The sequence below is a fragment of the Exophiala xenobiotica genome (genome assembly GCF_000835505.1).
Source record: "Exophiala xenobiotica strain CBS 118157 unplaced genomic scaffold supercont1.1, whole genome shotgun sequence".
NCBI lineage: Eukaryota > Fungi > Ascomycota > Eurotiomycetes > Chaetothyriales > Herpotrichiellaceae > Exophiala > Exophiala xenobiotica.
The window spans coordinates 3,307,601-3,329,245 of NW_013562494.1; the positions used below are offsets into that span (position 1 = coordinate 3,307,601).

At 53.5% G+C, this 21,645-nt stretch overlaps 7 protein-coding genes across 7 annotated transcripts; 3 read left to right on the plus strand and 4 right to left on the minus strand.

Annotated features, from left to right (window-relative positions):
- Positions 1-318: 318 nt before the first annotated feature.
- PV05_01293 (uncharacterized protein) lies at positions 319-1,441 on the minus strand (the record flags this gene model as incomplete). Its single annotated transcript, XM_013466265.1, has 2 exons — positions 319-729; positions 785-1,441. 2 exons carry the CDS (start codon positions 1,439-1,441, stop codon positions 319-321), a joined length of 1,068 nt encoding a protein of 355 aa, XP_013321719.1.
- A 418-nt stretch (positions 1,442-1,859) lies between these two features.
- On the minus strand, positions 1,860-4,095 carry PV05_01294 (uncharacterized protein; the record flags this gene model as incomplete). Its single annotated transcript, XM_013466266.1, has 2 exons — positions 1,860-2,269; positions 2,316-4,095. 2 exons carry the CDS (start codon positions 4,093-4,095, stop codon positions 1,860-1,862), a joined length of 2,190 nt encoding a protein of 729 aa, XP_013321720.1.
- A 2,082-nt stretch (positions 4,096-6,177) lies between these two features.
- On the plus strand, positions 6,178-7,587 carry PV05_01295 (uncharacterized protein; the record flags this gene model as incomplete). The annotated part of the gene is made up of 2 exons (XM_013466267.1): positions 6,178-6,355; positions 6,410-7,587. 2 exons carry the CDS (start codon positions 6,178-6,180, stop codon positions 7,585-7,587), a joined length of 1,356 nt encoding a protein of 451 aa, XP_013321721.1.
- Positions 7,588-8,023: 436 nt separating this feature from the next.
- Positions 8,024-8,818, plus strand: PV05_01296 (uncharacterized protein; the record flags this gene model as incomplete). Its single annotated transcript, XM_013466268.1, has 1 exon — positions 8,024-8,818. One exon carries the CDS (start codon positions 8,024-8,026, stop codon positions 8,816-8,818), a length of 795 nt encoding a protein of 264 aa, XP_013321722.1.
- A 256-nt stretch (positions 8,819-9,074) lies between these two features.
- PV05_01297 (uncharacterized protein) lies at positions 9,075-14,104 on the minus strand. The gene is made up of 11 exons (XM_013466269.1): positions 13,691-14,104; positions 13,566-13,643; positions 13,403-13,518; positions 13,299-13,353; positions 12,637-13,238; positions 11,894-12,584; positions 11,286-11,847; positions 11,057-11,229; positions 10,477-11,006; positions 9,450-10,416; positions 9,075-9,379 (listed from the first exon to the last, which is right to left on the minus strand). Exons 1-11 carry the CDS (start codon positions 13,823-13,825, stop codon positions 9,353-9,355), a joined length of 3,936 nt encoding a protein of 1,311 aa, XP_013321723.1. The 5' UTR covers positions 13,826-14,104; the 3' UTR covers positions 9,075-9,352.
- A 3,046-nt stretch (positions 14,105-17,150) lies between these two features.
- On the plus strand, positions 17,151-19,627 carry PV05_01298 (uncharacterized protein). Its single transcript, XM_013466270.1, has 7 exons — positions 17,151-17,694; positions 17,751-17,980; positions 18,044-18,077; positions 18,139-18,280; positions 18,332-18,521; positions 18,576-18,946; positions 19,069-19,627. Exons 1-7 carry the CDS (start codon positions 17,428-17,430, stop codon positions 19,320-19,322), a joined length of 1,488 nt encoding a protein of 495 aa, XP_013321724.1. The 5' UTR covers positions 17,151-17,427; the 3' UTR covers positions 19,323-19,627.
- Positions 19,510-21,625, minus strand: PV05_01299 (uncharacterized protein). The gene is made up of 3 exons (XM_013466271.1): positions 21,422-21,625; positions 21,063-21,336; positions 19,510-20,962 (listed from the first exon to the last, which is right to left on the minus strand). The coding sequence occupies exons 1-3, from the start codon at positions 21,564-21,566 to the stop codon at positions 19,654-19,656; spliced, it is 1,728 nt and encodes a 575-aa protein (XP_013321725.1). The 5' UTR covers positions 21,567-21,625; the 3' UTR covers positions 19,510-19,653.
- Between the last annotated feature and the right edge of the window lie 20 nt (positions 21,626-21,645).

Consider the following 21,645-nt stretch of genomic DNA (forward strand, 5'->3'; position numbering starts at 1 on the left):
GCGTAGCGTCAATGCCGAGATGATTGGCATGTCTAGTATACTAGCATCCGTACCTCTCGATTACTAAAATTCAATGAGCTTTGAGACAATTACGAGAGCATTGAGAGGAGATATGGGGGCATTGGAAGTGGCCGTGCAGGTATCACTTATTACTAGTAGTACTAGTAAACCCCATGAGCAAACATCAGTAATGCAAACGGTGGTCATGCTCGTATGCTAACGCGGTCATCGCATAAGTGGTACGTGGTATTCCGCAAGATCAAACAGACGTTGGGTTTGGTTTTTGCGAGACTGCAAGAGTCGCTAAATGAACGACATCTACGCAGCCACGACCGGCTCAGGCAGTTGCGCCGGCTTGCCCTCCATCACATCTGGCGGCATGGGCAAATCTTTACCAGCGTCCTCGACTCGACCAGTCATGAACGCCAGTGGAATATTTGGTCCCCACACGTGGAGTGTGTCTGGGGCAGCGGGTGCCCTGCCAAAAGGTGTATCTTGATTGACCACATCTCCGTCCGAGTAGTGCTCGACGATGTTTCCCGACCCGTCAAACCAATAGTCAAAGATCTGGCTGCCAAGCACATGCCGTCCAATACCCCAGCAGTTGGTCCAGCCTTTCTCCCGAAGCCAGTCGTGGCCGAGGGTCTGCGTATCAAAGTCGTTGACCTCGTAGCTGGAATGGTGAATGTGGGCGGGTGGGCCATCGGGTCCAGCAGCCATGAACAAGCTCTGCATATTCATGTTAGTCAATTCTCTCTCCAGACCGGGCAATAGTCCTTCTTACATGGTGGTCCGTATACTCGGCGCCTAGATCGATATGGAAAAAGCAAGTCTGGTCTTTGCCAGTGGCAGGGTTGAAGACCGCGTCTGTGGCCTCCAGATTCATCAGACTCGTATAGAAGGACCTCGTGCTCTCGAAGTGGCTCGCCGGCACCACGAAGCCATAGTGCCCGAGCTTGTGGACCGGGCTCGGGGCTTGCTTGAATCTGCGGAAGGCGCCTCTTCTGGGCTTCTCGGCGGCGCCGTTGAAAAGCGGATCCGTCTTCTCGAGCAGTGTTGGTCCATCCTTTTCTCTCAATGTCTGTCCGTGGACGAAGCCGACCTTGTGGCCATGTGGATCTTCCACTGTGACGACTTTGCCGCCGCCTGGCGCAGCGGAGTCCTCGATGGAAGAAGCGCTCGGATGGGATGCAGCCTTTTCCAGCTCCTCGATGCTGTCGACGACCCAGTAACCACCTATGAAGTGCCGTTTGTCGTCCGGTGACTGTTCTGCAACATACACGAATGGCTGGGTGCCGTACCCACGCAGGTAGACTCGCTTGTCAGTACGTTGTGCTTCCACGAAGCCGAAATCGAACAGAAACTTCAGCGCTTTGTCGAGGTCTGGATGCTGATAGACGACATGGGCAAGCCGGACCACTCGGACCTGTTTCGTTTGCATTTTTGTATTGTTTCCAGGAATGGACAGAGGTCGAGGTACGCCGCGAGATTGGGAGTCTCTTCAGATATAGGATGGAAGAGGTACGATGAGGGAGACTGATATCCGTGACGGCCCCGTCAAGTCCCGCGTCAGGCCCTCAAGGACTAACCATGATCAAGCATTCCTTTCTGCGATTCTTGGGGGTCAACATGAGCTGACTGGCCTACCCGGTTTTCTGGGGTCGGGCGAGCACGGTATACCGAGGTAGCACTCTCTCCCCCAGATGTGTCTGACTCAGGCTCCCCAGACTTATTGCGAGCCAATCGTGGAAGTTGCCGGGTGTCTGAACCTCTTCAGCTGACGGTTGCCGATCCAAAGGAGTCGGGATATTTCAAACTCGGTCGGAAGTTGTCAAGCCTCCCCATCTACAGCGATTCTGTTACTTTAGCCAGCATAGATCTGTGTCTTGGTAGCTGCCAAAGAACTCCGAGAAGCCGAGGTCAACTTCGTTACTCGACTCGTAAGCATTAGCATGCAATGGTGGAAATGTCTGAGAGTCGAACATTGGAGCTTGGTAGTTTGACAAGTTGGTTTGACCCGGCAACCCGATGGATGTTGCAAACCCTTGCAGAGGTTGGACTTGTCGTTGCTGGGGTTCCGTTTGACCAGCATAAAGTGTCTCCTCGCCGGTTGTCGATCCGTTCCTGTCTAGTTGGCCATAGTCAGGCTGAAGGAATGCGGGGCTGTTGCCACTCAGTCGAGGTATCCGGAAGAAGACCGCATATCGTTTGACGAGTTGCTTCTCTTCGGGGTTGCGCGGTCCTCCTTGCTCCATCATCTTCGCAATTTCTAGAACAGATCAGCATTGACGTCGTCGTATGCCAACTAAGCTCACCTGAGACGACCGAACCTAGTTTCCACCTTTCAGCGAAGTGCTCTAGCACCAGTTTAGCCAAGTCGTGTGTAGAAGAGATGAGTGACTGTGTTCTGTAGACGCTGCTGTCCACGGCATAGGGTGGAAGCATCATGCAAGCCAAAAAGGGATGCGCCACTACGATATATCGCGTATCCCAGAGACTGATGATCCGTGACAGGTCGATGGCGCGTTGACGTAAGGGTGATATTCCGCTTGCACTCAGGCCTGATATGCTATTATCGTCGCTTTCTCCGGTGACAATGCCGGCCACCATGAATGAGGTTGCCATCAACATGAGATGAGTGCCAATGACCCAATTGCACCTTGCAAAGGACGAGGGGGTGAAGGTCAGTGTGTCGATATCCAACCGAAGCGAAGGGGGAAGCGCCAATTTGAAGCAGCAGACTTCGTTCTCCAAGGTCAGCTTCTCGTCGGGAGACACATCTTGTTTCTGCTGCAGCCGATCGTGGAGTGTTGCCATAAAGCTATTTGCGACCAGAAACCAAGCTCTTTCATCCTGGTTTGCGCTTCCATGCAGTGACCTCCAAGACTGCCCAGGTTGCAAATTCAGCTCGGCAGATGGCACATCAACTTCGGAGAACCAGGCTTCATCAGAGATTGGTAGGGTCACCGACATCCTTTTCCGGTCAATCGCGTAGGGTTTCCGCGAAACAGTGGAGGCAAAAGTATCAAGCTCCCACACCAACCACCAAGCTCGCCTTAGCTCCTCCTTTTCAACGTGGTCAACAGGACTGGCTGGTGTCCAATCATCCTCGTCGATTTCGAAGAGGCCAAGATCGTACGCCATGCGGACGCAGACCCCGATGAGAAGCCAGCCTTGATGAGTCGGCCCGGAAGTGTAGAAGTAGAATGCAAGCAGAATGCAGCCCTGTAGGTACATAAGAGAAGGGGTCTTCAAGGTTCGACCTTGGGTGTAAACATCTTTGGCCCGTTCGGCAAAATCCTGGCCTCGCTTGTTCGGAGGAATATTGCTGAATCTTGGATGGCTCGAGAATCGCGCCGACAATGCAAAGATGCCATAGAATAAGAGACACTCATCCGCCGAGAGACCCTTCATAACATCACCCGCCACCAGGAGCTTACTCTCATAACGTGCTTGAAATCGTGGTCTGTGCAAGATCGGTAGCCATGGTTGCACCTTTTCAAAGAAAGAGTTGACCAGATCAATGGCAACTGAACAGGAGATTCCGTTGTCCAAATCAGAAGCTTCTGAGTGAACCGTATTATTAGCAGTCAAGGACTCGCGATCCGGGCCCCGTATATGAGGGAACTCCAGCCCATCGCCGTCGACATCTTCGTCTTCGTCTTCAACATTTTCTCCAGTGGACTCAGAAGGTTGGCCCTCGTCTTGTTCAGTGGCCGGGCCACTACTGCTGTTTGCTTGAGTATCAGAGGTCCTGATCTCAGCAAGGAGGCCTTTGAGAGAATCTTTGAGCAACGATTGAGGGATCTCTCGTGTGCCATTGGAAACATCGGTTTCTTCGCCGGCCCGAGAAGCTGTCTCAAGGACTTGCACCAATCTGGACAAGCTATCACTAATTTTCCGGGACTGGACCTTCAAATGAGGCTTTCGGAGGACGGGTTTTTTTCGTTTTGATGGAAAACTGCAGGTGTTCCCGGTACGCAAACACAGGCCGCAAACTGGACGTCTCATGTCGCATTTCGTCTTCTTTCGATTACACTCCTGACAAGCCCGGCGCGGCTCCAGCGCGGAATGGGTGTCTTCGGCATCAGCCATTGTCAAGACCCTAGCGGCGTAGCCAGGCTGGAATACACGTGCGATCAGTCATTTGGATTGGTGATACGGAGAAAAAGCTGACACATTGGATGAGAGTGTGGGAGGTGAGGTTGTGTTGGGTTTCAAATGACGCTTCTGCCATTGGCGTGTGGCTGAGCCAGACATTGTGGCTAGTGAGGCTCACTAGGCTGTTCTAGACGTTGTGGCTAGAGTTGTCACGTGAGTGGTGGCACTGGCAAGGTTGGCACTCATCCCGCCTGGCAACCTACGGAGCTACGAACCTTCCCTGCGAGCTGGGTACCTTGGATCCTAGGTAGGTATGAGTGGGAGCACTGTGAAAGGTCCTAGCATGGTCCTACCTTGCGAGCTGGGTATGGCTGTCGTGGCTGGTTCAGGTTGCCGAGGCTGACTAATGTGTGGACTGTACAGCAGACACTCTCGTGCCGCTGAAGATGATGCAGCAAGACACCCTATGACCTACCTATTGGCATCGTAAAGACAATGGATTACTAACCCAGCCTCCCCGCGAAACTCAGTAATACAGGCCATCATGAGGCCAAGGAGGCAGCCTACATCGTAAGGGTCAAATACGCCAGTCACAAGCAAGATCACGAGTACGGCCGTAGTTGAATGCGAGAAAGTTGTAGTATGATTATATGTCTACTGTGTAGACACACGAGGTTCTCAGTGGAAGCCCAGGAGATGGCTTGACAAGATCGAGTTGACCATCTGAAGTGGTCGCTGGGGTAAAGTGGGCGCATGTGGGTTGTACCCCGAACGGCCAAGGAGGCTCTCTGCTAAGCGTCCCCCATCTGCAGGGGGCAAGCGTGGGGCTCACGGTCTGGGCTGAGGACGCCATACATGGACTGAGCGTGGTCGCGTCAGTAATGAGGACCGTGGAGGGCCTTTTCTGGGCTTCAATCACCCCGTATTGCGGCCAGGATGAAGACTGTTCAAGACGGTGCTGATCAAGAGGATATTCCTCTACTACACGGCATGTACAGACGAATCGCATCGTCGTGCGCAACCGAAGCTCAGCACCTCGTTCCCCGTGGGTTCGACGGTGATCGGACCGATTTTCCAGACCTGCTTAGGTCCCGGATTCTTGTCGTCTGGCGCAGGCTAATGGACGGCATCGGATCTGCATTGACCCCCTCCCACTGGCGGTATTCGGTTTCCTTGGTAGTTTTGCCATGTCTGCTAGCAACTCCAAGGACTGGCCAGTGCTGGGCCGTAAGTCTGGGCAAGGCCAGATTGCTCGCTAGGCCCAACACCATGAACGACGTTTGTGATCTTATCGGAAGGGTACTGCCAACTAGTCCAATCAAAACCAATGGGCGTTCCAGGCTTCTCTGTTGGGGCAACTCTGCCCAAGAATGGGTGAACTGTTCAAACTGGTGGTTTCTGGCGCCGTCCAACGATCCGAGGTCATCTGCTCCAACACACTGGCTGCGATGCGAAGAGCGTCTGTGTCGGCGAGCCCTATTCTTGGCCTGACGAGGACAACCCATGCAGCGAGAGGCCTCTCAGCTCATTGAGAGATACGTGCTCGTGTCGTTGGCTCGCCTGAAAAGCAGCTCTCAGGCTTGCATACGACGAGATGTCAGCCTTGATGTCACTCAAAAGCGCGTCTTGCCAGGGTACGACGAGTGAGATTAGTCTAGAGTTCGATTACTTTTCAGCTGGGATTATCCGAGCCTCGATATCTTTTGGAGCGGTATACTCCGCTCACCTCGCTCGCTGTGGCCTTCCCGCCCGTGGGTCAGCAAGGAACCCTGCTCTGTGCGCACATGGCTCCCGAAGACTCGGGTTGACCATGCCATATTTGACTTTGGATAAGCCCGTTGGTGACTTGGGCTAGATAACCGTACCGCCCTCGGTTTCTGATTAGGTCAACCGACCAAAAGATTAGTCGAGATACGGGGCAGGGACTGGTCGTGCGCCACTCACTCCCCCGGGACTCGATTTCCCTCTGCCAAAAACAAATATGATATGGGGCCTTTTTTTCCGTCTGAGAAAGTCCTCTTATGGACTTCCCTACGACCGATTCGCCCTCACCAATTTTAAGATATCATATTCGCCATGATATATGGACGCTTGCAGGTTGAGCCGCCCTCCACGGACGAGGCTCTACCTCCCTATCTCCAACAGGCGGATCTCAACCCCAATAACAGATTCTCACGACTCAATGGGCGGCTCAGCGTCTCAGATAGCTCCATCCAGCAGAAGGCTTTCGACACTGTGCGGTTATGCTTCAGAGGTGAGCCGATATTGTGAGCAACACCGCCAGAATACTTACCCAGGCGCATCACAGGGGTCATTCTCTCGTCCGTAGGCTCCAAGAATGCTGTTGAAGACATCATTACCTTGACCGACATCAAGTCCATCTCAGAATTTGGTCGCAGCGCCCCGACCGAGCCAAATGCAAATGATCGGGCGTGTCATGCCGGCTTCTACTTTGAACTTCCAACCAATGCCCTCACCGGCCAGGGGAAGGTGCGTGCCCTTCCTCTCACGACAAACATCTCTGGCACGACGAGGTTGAATCAGAGCACAACCGTAAACGACAACCGCGCAATTCCCGGTGAATGCGAGGTCTCGTACTGGATCGAAGCACAGTTTCGTTTAAGTGGTCGGCAAGTCGGTTACCTGAGTGAGCAGGTCAAAATCTCGTCCTTATACCCTCGCTTGGTCGCATCCTTGTCCCAGGGTCTGCCGCTCACGTTGGCGGCAAAACCAGATCTGCTCTCACGATGCCGAATGCAGAAAAGTCCGGACCTGTCCGTCACACTGTATGAACCGGATATGCTCATCGAGCGAAGCCGGCAGTCGGCAAAGCGACGCGTGATTCTTCCGATAGCCGTGACCATTGACAGTCAACAACATTCCGCGGGCACCAAGTCAATCGATTCGCGGCAGTCAATCAAATGCACTGCTGCCGTCAAGTGGGAAGTAGATACTCGCTTCTCGGTTGGGTCGGTCCATACCAGTAGCAAGCGGTCGAAGCCAGGTGAGACGGTGCAGAAAACCACGACTGCTTCCACGCAGAAAGAAGCCATTCTCTTTCGGCCTCTTCCATCATACGACGGTCAAGCAGCACTAGGCAGCAGACATGCAAACCCAGCGTCTTATATCGCCACATCGCAGCTCGACCTGGATGTCCCGGATGCAGTCTCTCAGCCGTCCCTGAACTGCTGGGCGCAGCTGTCGAGAACCTATTACCTTGACATTTCGCTGAGCTTTCACGGTCTCCAAGGCGCGCCGAAGTACAGTGTTCATAGTAAGATCCCACTCCTGGTGTCAGCGATCGGACGTAGGCCCGAAGATGTCTTAAAGGAGGATATCACCATCGATGTTGCGGAGATGAGCGACGATGGAGACAGCACGGACAGTGTGGATAGCAACCTGGTTCCAGAAACCGACCAGGCACCATGTGAAGGACAGCGAACGCCCGCCAGAAGAACGACACCGCCGCCGCCGTATTTCCGATGAGGGAAAGCGAGCAATCTTCCCTTCAAAAGACTGACCAGGGACCATCCCACTGCGAAGACACCTGCGGGAGCTCCCTGTTAAAGCTTTTATATTTCGGATCAACTCGCGCTTAACGAATATGGTCCGTCCTACAGTATGTGTGGCCATGCTTTAAAGAGTCCGGAGATTGCGGGGACAGCTTTCATGGGACAAGGTCAGCTTCAAGGTTGATCAGGCGCCCCGTTTCATCCCAACTTAGGCGACCAGGTGTGAGACCAGCAATTCGATGTGAAGCTGACACTTCCACAATCACTTGTGTTGCCGCCGGCAACCCAATTGCCTTGACTAAATTTCGGATCCCAAGTCAGTACCTGTTCAAACACATTCTTCGCCTTTCCTCTCTCCCAGCCGAACTTTTTCGATCCAACCCCCTCCGCGGGACCCCCGAAAAGGAAAAATGTCGCAGAACGACCCCGTTGGCGTCCAGCGCGGCGACTATGGCCGCTATCTCCTGTCGAACATACTGTTCTCGATCGGCCGCGGCCTGACCGGGCCTGCCCAGTACCTGATCATCAGCGCCCACCCTCTGGGCCGGTTCTTTGGCATCCCGCGACCACCGACAGGAGGCTTCATCACCGTCCCCGTCCCCGTCCTGGGGACGCAGACGCAGACGCCGACGCACCACACACTAGTACTAGCTGTTCCACGATACCAAGGACTCGCCGCGCTTATGCCCGGCATCCTCTCGCTCAAGCACATCTTCTGGATCAACTGCCTGTGCCGCGAGAAGGTGACGTTGCCATTCGTCACGTTCGCCGTCCTCTCAGACTTCGTGTACGAAACGATCAGCTCGCTGGTCTTCACCGCCGCATCCAGCAATCCCATGTTCTCCGACCGCTGGTTCAAGATCGGCGCGGCGTGCTTCTTCGCCGGCGCGCTTCTAGAGACTGTCGCGGACGTGCAGCTGGCCCTGTTCAAGTCGAAGCCCGAGAACAAGGGCAAGGTTTGCAAGTCCGGCTGTTGGCGCATCTGTCGGCAGATCAATTACACGGCCAACATACTGTTTGGGTTCGGGTACGGTCTCGCACTGGGAGGGCCTGGTTACTCGGTCGCTACGGCTGGGATGTATATCTCGAATTTCGTGCTCAATGCTGGGCCCGGAAAGGAGAAGTACTGCCGGGAGAAGTACGGGAAGCAGTGGGAGGATTATGAACGAGAGGTGCCGTATGTGCTATTCCCTGGGATTTATTAGACTGCCTACCAGTCCCGAGTAGTTCCTGGTAGTACTGTATGACGGCTGGTAGGGATATTCATATACATAGGATGATCAGCCTATTATGAACCATCAAGATCTACTAGTATTAGGCGAAGAACGACAGCGGTGCCACACCGAGGCAGTCTTCACAGGGCGTGCTAACCCCGTTGGACAGGGCTGGGTAGCTGTCCGGACGGCTTCAAATCTGGCGCTTAAAGTTCTTGTCTTCTCTTGTCTTGTCTTGATCAATCGATTGGGTTCCATCGTTCGTATATGATGGTAGCCCCACTGATGTTGAGCGTGGAGTCATACATGTCATGGACGGATTATCAACAACAGCCAGTGCAACCGCACCATTCGCCGCATTCGGCGCTATCATTAAACAGTGAAACTCAACACGTTTAGAGCTGAAAAAGTCCATGTTGGAGAGCTAGCTGAGCAGAGCAGCATTCTATAGTGGTGGTGAGGTTGAATGGAGTGAGTGCTGCATGCAATTCTTCTTTATGCGGTCGTTGCCGTGTTCTGTTCCGCTTAGCGATCGAGCGCCTGCTCTTGACACTGCACAGATGATTGTTAGTTTTCCCCTACTATACCACAAAGAGGAATATACGACGATCAAGCTACTTACCATCTGCCAATAAGCGCCTCTCCGCCTCAACAAGTCATGATGCGTGCCTTGTTCCACAATTCTCGAGCCGCTGCCGACTTCACTCTCGCCAAAGACGAAGATAACGTCTGCCTTCTGGATGGTTGCCAGGCGGTGTGCCACCGCAATCACGGTCATGCTGCGTTGGCCGACGAGTTTCTCGATGGCCGCCTGCACCAGTTTCTCGGACTGCGAGTCCAGACTTGAGGTCGCCTCGTCGAGAAGGAGTAGCATAGGTTCGCGAAGGAGAGCCCGGGCGAGGCAGAGCCGCTGCTTCTGTCCTCCGCTGAGTGACGTTTGAGTGTTGATTCCCAGTGGTGTGGCGTAGCCGTCAGGCAATGAGACGATGAAGTCGTGGATCTCGGCGTCTTTGCAGGCTTGTACGATCCTCTCCTCGCTGGCGTCGTCCAACCCGAGGACGAGGTTTTCTCGAATGGTGCCATCGAACAGTTTTGGTTCTTGGGCGACAAGAGAAAGGGCCCGGCGGTAAGAGGTTAATTCAATGCCTTTGACGTCTTGGTCATTGAATGTTATGGTTCCAGATAAGGGCTCGTAGAACCTCTCGAGCAGCGAGATCACCGTCGTCTTCCCACAACCTGATGGCCCTACGAACGCCACGAATTGACCGCTTTGAATCGATATGTTGAGGTTTCGGTATATCGGGGTGTCTCGTGTCGGATACTGGAAGGTCACCGCCTTGAGTTCAATCTTGGCTCCAGTGTGGGCATTGGAGTGAGGCAAGGGCTGCCCTCGACTAACCACCTTTTCCCTCTGGGCGACTTCATGCCGGATACCAAGAATGCGGTTCGCTGCTGCGGTAGCATTGGCAATATCGGGAGCAAAGCTGAAAAACTGTCCGGCACCTTGCGCGCCCTGAACAACGGCGATGTAGATGACGAAGAACTGGACAGGATTGTACTCGCGAGAAGCGAGGAGTTGTCCTCCGTACCTGCCAAGACAGTGTCAGTAGTTGGATGATGCAGCGGAGGGAGCGGAGAGAGTCACAGACCAGAAGGTCAAGGCCATGGCACAAAGCTCTATGCTATCCGAAAGAGCGAATACAAGCGAGGCATACGTCGCTTTCAGAGCCGACTTTCGAATCTGATCCCGCAGGAGATCGGAGTACTTGTTGATGATCGTGTCCTCCATGGTCAGGGATGTCACTGTTCGAAACGCCCCGATAGCCTCGTTCGCGAATTGCGAACTGTGGGAGAAGACCTCAGAATTCCATTTTTCGAATTGCAGATCGAAGCGGATCCGGACCACGGCGGCGACCAAGATGACGGGCATGGCCGAAAAGAAGGCGACCAGTGTCAATTTCCAGCCAAACGAAAAGGCTATTGCAATGCAACCAGTGATGTTGAAAAATGCAATCAGCGGAAAGACACCATTCAAGCCCAGCAATTCCTGAATCACTTTCGGATCGGTCGACAACCGACCCATCAGCGACCCGGACGCGTTGCCCTCACGGTCAAAAAACGGTATCGGGTTCCGTAGTATATTCTGGAAGTACTCAAGTCGGTAGGTGGTCGATACGTGCTTGGTAACGTCAGACACCATCTCCTAATTCGTGGTATGGATTGACTTACCACAGAAAGATGATTCGAGGTAAAGCCCAGGACAAAGTAGCAGACAGCAACACCCAGGGCAAGGATGAAAAACATCAGCGACCAGAAGTCACCTTGACTCTTCAGTTTTGCTCCAGTGAAACGGAAGACTTCGATCAGTTTGGCAAATATCCAGCTTTGCAATGAAAAGGCAGCTGTGTTCACACAATTAGCACTGTGACCTACTGACGTGAAATCGACGACTACCCACACCCTGCTCCCATTGCTCCAGCAACGGTCAAGACGTAGAGTTTCCAATGTTCCCGTTGTTCGAACAGGAATCGCCCTAAAGAGCCGAAGAATCCTGTGGGCTTGTATGCGATGGTCACTTCTTCTGGCTTCTGCTTCGTAGAGCCGCTGGTCTCTTTTCGTTCGATAGCACCCCAAGATCCGTCATCACTATCAACCGACTTAGGCACTGACTCGGCCTCCAGCTGCTGCGCGCGCACAAGACTCGCGTACAGGCCGTCAGGTATTTTTTGCAGCTGCTCGTGCGTGCCTTCTTCGATTTTTCGTCCATGGCGTATGACGACAATGTTGTCGGCCTTCCGGATTGTCGAAAGCCTATGTGCGATTACAACTGTCGTTCGATTCTGGGAGACGCGTTCAAGAGCCTGCTGCACTATTCTTTCCCCTCGAACATCAATTGAACTGGTCGCTTCATCGAGGATCAAAATGGCAGGTTCTCGGATGATGCTGCGGGCAATTGCCAGACGTTGTCTTTGACCGCCGCTCAACTTGATGCCACTCTCACCAACTTGTGTGAGGTACCCCTGTCAGCATCAGCAAACTGCACGTTCTGTTGGGTGACAGCCCTACGTCAGGAAGTTGATTAATGAACTCGTCCGCGAATGCTTCTTTGCAAGCTTTCTCCACCCGTTGCCTTTTGAGCACGTCACTCTCATTTTCCCATTGGGTTCCGAGCAACCCGAATGACACATTGTTCAGAATTGTGTCGCTGAAGAGAAATGGTTCCTGTTGAACAAGGCCTATCTGCGACCTCCACCACTTCAAATTGATGTCTCTGATGTTGTGGCCCCCGATCGAGATTGTGCCTCCAACTAGACTGGGTAGTTTCTCTTCCTTGTCAGCATCTTCGCCCTCGGAAGCACTGTTGCGATCTTGGCCGTGCTCATTCGCATGTTCGTCGTCACCCAAGTGAGCCTTCCGCGGCTCGAGCTCATACCATCGCTCCAGCAAAGCAACGATGCTACTCTTCCCGGCGCCTGATGGACCGACCAAAGCGGTTGTCTTACCTTTGTGGAAAGTGGCATCAAATCCTCTCAAAACTGGAACATGCGGTCGCGAGGGGTAAGCGAAGGAAACATCGCGCAGCTCGATGTCCTCGTGAGATGATACGTCCGACTCGTCCATGCCTTCGTACGAGATTTTCTGAGAATCGATCATTGAGAAGAATTCAGTCGAGCAGCTGATCGCCTTTGTGATAGCCATAATGGGCGCTACCATGGCACCCAAGACCCCGACGACGATGAGGACTGAAAAGAAGACACTGGTATTGCCATCAGCGAGAGGGGTGGAGGTGTATAGAATGGATTACAGACGTTATGACCGTGCTGATGCTGTGGATGTGGCCTTCGCGGAAGAGCTTCAATCCGAACCAAAAGGCTAGAGCAAAAGCAGAGTACATGGAGAACCATATGGGCGACAGCTGGATGCCCATTAGCAGAGACAAACCCAGCCCCTGTTTGTGGACATCGTTGACAGAGGAGACGTATTTTTTTGTCAAGGCAGGTTCTGCACCTAGGGAGAAGACCGCTCGAATAGAGCCAAAGATTTCTCCTGCTTTCGAAGCAGCTCTCTCATTTCCCTTTTCCACCTGCTGTAGCTTCTTGAGGACGATGGGTGTGGTTATGGAGTACACGAGCAGGACGAAAAGTAGTGACGAGCCTGTCACCAGTGTCATGGCCCACGAATAACGGAAGGCAATGGCAAAGGCCGCAATGGTCAGGGCGAGGGCCATGAACAGGGAGTGGAGCTTGTCCGAAATGCTCATCTGGATGGTGTTGGCCGATGTCGTGATGGTATTAGTGACCGTGCCCGCCGAAACCTCGTCCAACCTCTTGATCGGCTGGGCAAAGAGTGATTTGATATAAGCAAGTCTCAAGTTCGCCGAGATCCGAAGTCCAGTCGTCCGAAAGCAGAACTGACACAGTTAGTCCTCCGCCTGCGCCGTTTGGGCCACCTCGTCGATTATGTGACTAACCATCGCGACATAGGTCAAGACGAATTTGCCTATGAATAGGTAGAGAATGTACAGGCTGTAGGCAATTAGCATGCCACATGCCTAAGAGGTGATGGGGAATGTACGCATTATTGGCCACGGAGGATTTGAACTCCGCCTTGGTCACATTGCTGCCGGGAATGAAGTAGCCATTGAAATTCCCAACCAAGTGGCCGAAGACAATGTTCATCAGCGGTAGAGCCTGTGAGAACGTTAAGCGACTGGTTCGGATTGGACTCATCGACTTACGGTGCCTGAGCCGACGGAGCAGACGAATGCAACGAGAAGCGCAATACTATCTCTTCTCGTTCGGTGCGAGAGGATTCTCTGCTGAGCATTAGCATGCTGCCTGACATGGAAAGGGTCTTACGCGCCCAGTAGTTGACAAAATGTGCCTTCTCGCTTTTTGAGTTGTCCTTGTCCTTGATGGTGATGGCTGTTCCTTGCGCTATTTCACTGGTCGCCGTTTTTGGTTCGGTCGACGGCGCTTGTTCCCCTGCAGCTGCCATGTTGGATAGCTAATGTTGAATGGGCGGCATGAGTCCGTAGCAGTCATTTCTTCGATGACAATGTCATGATTGAACCACAAGGTGTGAGCAGTGGCCGCGACGCCGTCGTAGCCCAGATAAATACTATTTTTTTTTGGCCAACAATTACCCACCGATGAAACACGGCCGCCTGGATTGATCTCTGTCCCGGATTGTTGACGAAATTTAGCCTAGCGAGCACCTTGCCCAAAAAGCGAACAAATACGGATACGACGGTGTCCAGGTCCGCACTGGTTGTGGTTATGTGGGAGACTGGAACACATCAGGAGTTTAGAGAGATTAATGACTTACCTAAGTAATACCCCGTCCGCTGTTGCCTAATCATGCCATCTGCCAGCTCGTATGCAACTCGTATGCAGCTCCATTGGCGACCTTTAGCCGACACTGCACCACAGCCCACGACTTCCCGAGTCTCCAATAATAAATACTGGAATTGGACTACGACGCGAGCCAACTAAATTGGAACCCCAATTGCCCGTCGGAAAATGCCCTCAGTATAGACCGTTCTAGTGATCGATCTCCGGATTGAAGTGCACGTCTAACGTTCTTGTTGTATGGAGCCGTCGTTGATCATGAGCTTTCCATGAAGCCAAGGCTTCGGCGACAGTCCTCCTGGGAGACGGTGACTTTGGTCAGGAACCCCAAAAGCCAGCAAGTTCTTCCGAAGCGGTTCATCAGCTGGTATAGATGACGATCACAGAGCCAAAATGAGATACGTAGGGCATCCTCTCTCGTCGGGATTGGTATTGACGTGTGGGAAATCACGCCTGGTCGGTTGCGAGCTTACGCAGATCCTCACATTCTCCGAGTCCTCGAGTTGGTGACAGTTCCCCAGGCCGACGCTGTCTTCTTGGACACGAAACAGGTGTTCGGATCATGAATGGTTGATGTCGATAGAAAGGCAATCTGCCTGGGACGGGCAGCCTTCATATTGAATAAAGCCTTGCACACTCGGACAGCGGATAGTCGGCCATTATCCAATCCGCATCACAGCTCAATAATAGGATCATTTTGATATATGCGATCCTGCGAGATACCGTCGAGACACCAAGATCCTTGTCGACAGGACGAATTGTTCAAATAAGCAAAGAGAGGCATTTACGATAGCTCCTCGTTGAATGAGAGATCTTCAGGCACGCTTCTCGCTCATGCCAAACCAGTACGGGTGTGCAGGAGTGAACTCTCCATTCGGGACGGTAGGAGTGCAGGGCTATAAAGGCCAAAAAATGCAGGAAATAGAAATTGAAGTAGTAGTAGGCGACGAGAGATCAGTCGACGATATCGCTCTGTCCTGCCACGAAGCTCAGCAAAGGTCGGTCACCTCATGCCGCTCAACGATTCTCAAGAAGTGGTTCGATTCATCTCAAACATGTAAATCTCATACCTGCCCGAATCAGAAGTCGCACCCTCTCTGCGGCTTTGTTATCAGGGAATGCGAAACCGAAGCTCGAGAAGGAGTCGCGCTGGGGTTGAGTCCGGGGTTGGAAGACTTTGCTTGGAAGGTACAAGGGGAATTTTGTTGAAATGAAAGTCGGATCCGATACATCGTGAACCAACAAGTGCCCATCGAATCTCATCAGTCCCATCAACCAGCCCATGCAACAACGCCCAAGCCAGTACGAGAAGCTGATAGTTCGTGTCGTAGGGCAAGGTGGTCCGAGGTACCGGAGACACGGAAGACAATGACAGGGCCAGGGCCAGGCCGACGATATCAGCTGCGAGTCTTGCAGATCATTAGGTGGCAGCAATCCGTATCATCCTCACCTCGCGGTCATATCTCATTGATTGACGCATACAGCCCTCGGCTTGGTAAGCCACAAAGGATGCAAAAGTGCCACATGCTGGACTTGGCACAATATGGCATGTAATATCGGCACCTGTTTGGTGGGTTTCACCATCGAATCGGGCAGTCTCAACATGACGAAATCAGCATAGTAGTAGATTCATGATCATGCATGGGTCTCAGACATAGCTTTGCGGTGAATATCGAAGCGACGGTGCTAGGGGCATTCCATGCCAGCTCATGCAAGTCAGATTTGTGAGGGCAAGTGCATATACACGCAGCTATGATCGCTGCCTTCTTTTGACATCGGTTGGAATATTCCATCCGGCAATCTCACGCTGGCAGGCCCAGATGATCCCGTAGTATATCTCCCGAATGCGGGTTTGGTTTCCAGCTCTTCAAGATGTGTCCTTTCGAATCATCGTGCCCAGGCTCGGGGCGCAGTCGACGCCATTGGAGCCCTTCTGGAAGGCCTTTCGTCCGGCTTGTCGAGCGGGCAACTGGTGCTTGATGGCGATGGGTGTTGGGACCATTATTCTCTGCAACGCGCGCTCCAAGACCAAGGCTTGCGAATCCAGCCCCTAGACCCCAGACCGCATGAAGGGGTATCCGAGAAGTCTGATGGCCAGGTCCAGCCTTGGATACGGCGCTAGTGGGGACTTCATTGAAAGAAGAACCGGGGAAGCAAATGAGAATCTGTGTGCCTGTGTACGGAGGACTGTGGTAGATGCGTCCGTCCGCGATCTGCGAGCGACAAGGCGGAGGCTCGATTGTCTTGGCGCCGCTCGTGCCGAGGTACCAAGGGCTTGGCACCAAGCGTCTCAAATACCAGCCATGGAGGTTCTTCCTCTTCTCCCTCTTCCACTCTTCCTACCTAGTATTCTCCCCTTTCTTGTCCCTTCTCGAGGCTGTCATCTCTCACGCAAAGGCCCATTTTGGTTCGTACTCCGGGCGCGGCTGAGCATGGTGCATGAAGCCAAGATTGTAACCTCCTCAATGTGACAAGTCTCCGCCTGTCCGTCAACGTGATGGATGTCTACCCGTGCCATTTCAGCCAATGAAGGCTTGTGAACCATTGTCCGGCCCTTGAACCTGCTCGAACTGGTACCTCTCGCCATATATCGCACGTTTCATGCCGTGTGTTTAGGTTTCCCCCCCCGAAGGACGGTCTTCCATGCTACATTCACGCACAAGACCTGACCTGCTAGAAGAGGGCTCATCTGTGCCAAGTTCAGCCACGATCCTCGGCACCACCTGATGGCATTTCTCGCTATCAGGGACGCCTGTTCTCTGCATCGCATGTTTGTTATCGGATTTGTACTGCGGTATGCCTGGGCGCAACGTTGGGCTTCGATAATACCACAGGTAAGTCCACTTAATCTCCCTATCAAGCCTGGTTTCCTTCCGTCCGGCACAGGAAGAGCTGATTGTTGGCAATCCCTTCCCTGTAATTGTTGGGAATTGGCACCATGCATGGGCCTGGCGAAATCAGACTCGCTTGGTCGGTGGACCTGGGGACAAGGGACTGGAGACTCGTGGAGGTGGCCAATGTTGCACGGGGAAGTGGGCTATTGTGCACCAGAAGCCATCTGTGTATCCTCAGCAGGTGTGAGTATCATGGTGCTCAGCACAGAGATCTATATATTACCTGTTCTGACCCGGAATCCTGTCCAACGTCCTATTCCCTTCAGCTTACCTCCACTTTTCTCCTGTCATCTCGACGAGAATCTGTTTTCCGTCTACCCTAGTGCCCTTGTCGCTTCTCTTTACATTACTAGCCATGGCTATCTCAGGTGTCGAAGTCCCTGTCGAGCCTCTCCGTACCAAGGAAGATGTCGAGACTGTGGAAACGGCCTCAAATAGCTCGCAGGAAGCCGGCGGCTTCGACAAGAAGGCCACCAAAAGGCTGATCAGGAAGTTGGACTGGACTCTCCTACCATTCCTGGCACTCCTGTATCTTCTTTCTTTCCTTGATCGTACGAACATCGGCAATGCTCGTCTTGCCGGCCTGGAAGAGGACCTTGGCATGTCAGGCTTGGACTACAATGTTGGTTTCCCGCCGCAACTACCCACGGGGATGAGTGGTTTCTAATCCAACGATAGGTTGCACTTGCGGTCTTCTTCCCCTTCTACGTCGCCGCCGAAATACCATCCAACCTAATGATGAAACGGACACGTCCTTCGATCTGGATCCCAACCATCATGGTCGCCTGGGGGGTATGCTGTACTCTTATGGGTCTTGTCTCGAACTACGCTGGACTGCTCGCCGCTCGTGCTGCGCTGGGTATCGCAGAGGGTGGACTGTTTCCGGGAGTGACGTTCTACATCACAATGTAAGTCTCCCAACACCTGAACAATCCCAACATGGAGGACCAGGCTGATGAGGTGAATGATAGGTGGTACCGACGACATGAGTGCGGTCTCAGAATGGTTAGTGACATCCAACAACCGTTGATGTGGTTCAAGGCCAGCGCCTCTAACATATGGACAGGCAATCTTTTTCTCCGCCGCCACAGCTGCTGGTGCCTTCGGTGGCCTCCTTGCTCGTGGTATTATTGAGATGGACGGAATCGGTGGCAAATCAGGCTGGGCTTGGATCTTCATCCTCGAAGGCTTGATGACCCTGGCCATTGGTATGTTGCGATCATCTTATATGAATCAGGCTTACTGATTTGATTCTTCAGCCGGCGTTGCCTTCCTTGTCATGAACGACTACCCATCTACCGCCAAATTCCTCACTCCTGCGGAGAGAGAGGAGGTCACTCGGCGTCTCGAGCATGACCGAAGCTCCCTCGCCGATGAATATCACATGAAGTATTTCTGGCATGCGGTCAAGGACTGGAAGATCTGGGTCCACATGTTCATCACCATCGGGTACAAGAAGCCTTTACCCTACCCTCGCGCACCGATTTTCTAACCATACGCTAGCATCTACACTCCGCTATACTCGATCTCGCTCTTCCTGCCCACCATCGTCAAGACACTCGGATATACCAACGAGAAGGCCCAACTCATGACCGTGCCGCCCTACATCGTCGCCTGCTTCTGTTGTATCACTGGGGGCTTCGCCGCAGACAGACTCAAGACCCGGGGCGTCTTCATGATCGGCTTCAACTGCGTCGCGCTGATTGGGCTGGTCATGCTCATCGCCTCACAAAACCCCCACGTCAAGTACACCGGCTGCTTCTTCTTCGCGGCAGGAATCTACCCAAACGTTCCCCAAGGTGTTGCATGGAACGGCAACAACATCGGCGGCTCAGTCAAACGTGGTGTCGGCATAGCCATGCACGTCGGGTTCGGTAAGTCTCATTCTTCTTTCTTGCTTTTGTTTTGCTTCTCTCCACTTGACTTGGCTTTGCCACGCTTCCCTTCGCATCTTGACGGCACCAGTCACGTCGCTGACCATGTTCTGTTTATGTAGGTAACCTCGGCGGCGCCATCTCCGGATTCATCTACCTGTCCAAGGACTCTCCTAAATTCACCCAGGGCCACGCCATCCTGATCGGCATGATCACCATGAGCACCTGCCTGAGCATCTTCATGACGGTGTATCTGCGTCGCGAGAATGCCCGCCGGGACCGCGAGTACAAGAACCCCGTCGACTACACGGCCCGGGACAAGGCCGCGGAGAGGGAGAAGGGCGACAATGCGACATTCTTCCGCTATACAATCTGAGGGTATATGGATATATACCATACTGGTAGACGATTTGAGAGTATGGACATTTACCATGGCTGGTAGGACGTCATTTACGCGGACGTCTGACGAGGACGACCATTGCATGAAGGAACACGAAAGGATGCTGGGATAATCTGTGTGTTGACCGAAAAGAGGCATGATACATGATCTTGAATTTGACGATGGCTCTTGAATGGCTTGGAGTGTGAATGTCTATGGAAGACTCAAAGACAAAGATTCATAGAACGTTGTAACCTAGAGTGCGAGCCACGATGGGGCCACGTAGGTAGGCACGTTGTGAGGATAGTCCAATGCAACCCTAGTATACTCAATCCATCGCTGTCGATCGATGTGGACTTCTGCTCCGGACCCTTTCAATTCCCGTGACGGGCAACTGGAGACCACCATTCCCCGTACTTTCCTCCAACTTGGTCTCGTCGACCATTTCCGTACTGTTCCGCGCCGAGTGAGAGTCACAGTCAGCAAAGCTCTCCATCTCCATGTGCATACCTTCCTCCTCGTCGCGCCGGCCAAGGCCATTCGGCTGCCCAGCCAGCCCAGCAAGAGGCCGAGGCTGAAGCTTGTTGTCGTCCTCGTGCTGGTGCAGCTTCATATTGACAAACATGGCATACAGGCCGAAATCGTACGCCAGCCGACACACGCCCGCGACGACAAAGGCGATCCAGAAGTGTTTGTCCGCGGCCAAGGCGCCCGTCACCGTCGGTCCCGCCATGGCGGCCAGCGTCCTTATCATGGCCGTGATGCCCATGACGGCCGTCCTCTCTTCGGGTTTCACCACGGCGGCGATGAACGCCGACCGAGGCGCTTGGTCCATGTTATTCAAACCGGCCCTGACCAGCAAAAGCCCCGCGGTGAGCCAAAAGGCCGGCGGGAACGGGAACAACAAGACAGCCGCCGACGACGGCACATGACTGAAAACCATGGTGTTGATCAACCCGATCTTGCGCGCGAGCGGGCCTGCAAAGACCGCGCCCACAGCGCCCAGAAAGTAGCTCACCGACGTGACATCGCCCAGCGCCGACTTGGCCGGGTGGAACTTGATGTCCAAGTAGTAGTTGGTCAGCGAGTACGGCACCATGCCGTCGGCCAGCGAGTCGATCGTCAGCAGGAACCATAGCTTGTACATGACCGCCCTGGTCGGCGCCGAGATCTGAGCCAGCCGGTGCGCGAACCACGATCCAATCCTTGCCGGCCAGCTACTAGCAGCAGGTGCGGATCGAGCTGCTGCTGTGGACTCGATGTCGGGAACGGCAATGGGAACGCGAACGCCAACCTGACCGTCGTGTCGTTGTCGCTGCTGCTGCTCCTCCATTGCCTCGACATTTGGTCCCTCGTCTTGCGCAAGCTCCACGTACGTGTCCGCCGCCGTGGTCTGCAGCTCGCAGTCCTCCGTCAGCGGCAGGACCAAGACCGCATTGACCAGACCCATGGCCGTGTAGACCCAGAACAAGGCGTGATAGGCATCAACCGACGTCCACCCGTCACGTCCTTCCAGGAAATGGATTATCCTGCCCGATACTTCGCTGCCGATGCTGGATCCAAGCGTCGAGGTGGTGACGTACCACGCCAGGACATCGGCCCTCGAGGAAGGTGTCGTCAGTTGCGAGAGCATGGATCTATATGGCGCCGTAAGCAGATCCCCGGTTCACGCGTAGGTAGTGATACCTAGCCAAAGTGACCCCTTCTGGGGCCCTCTGGGTCTGGTAGAGTACTCACTCCTCGATACTCCGAAACGGCCCAAAATCGCTCCCTGTCACACTGACCACTCCCAATATCGCGGCCAGCAATAGGATCCAAAAATTCTCGAATATCGCAAAGATGAAGCCCGTCAACACCATGAGAAGCGAGCCTCCCATCAACACCTTGCGCCGACCCACGCGGTCGGCGACCAGCGTGAGAAAGGTACCTAGCAAGACATCGCCCAGCAGCGTCAGGGTCATGAACAGCCCGATCTGGTGGTCCGTGTATTTCAGCGCCGAGAAAAAGATCGCTATCACACATCATCATTGTTAATACCAGGGACTAACCTGGTGACTTCGACGGTGGGGGAAGTCGGAGTCAAGAGGACGACATACCGAGGATCAGCGAATTCGTGCCATAGGCAAACATGCGGCAAGTCCTTGCCAAGATGATGAAGTAGGCATTTCGACCAGTCTCATGGATCGAGACGATTCCGAATTCATGATAAAACCATTTAATCGGCCGCAGGATCGTCGACATGGTCTGGGTAGACCGACTTGGCAGATAATCGAGGAGGAAAGAGTCATATCGCAGGTCTGTAGCATTTTGTGAGGTGGCA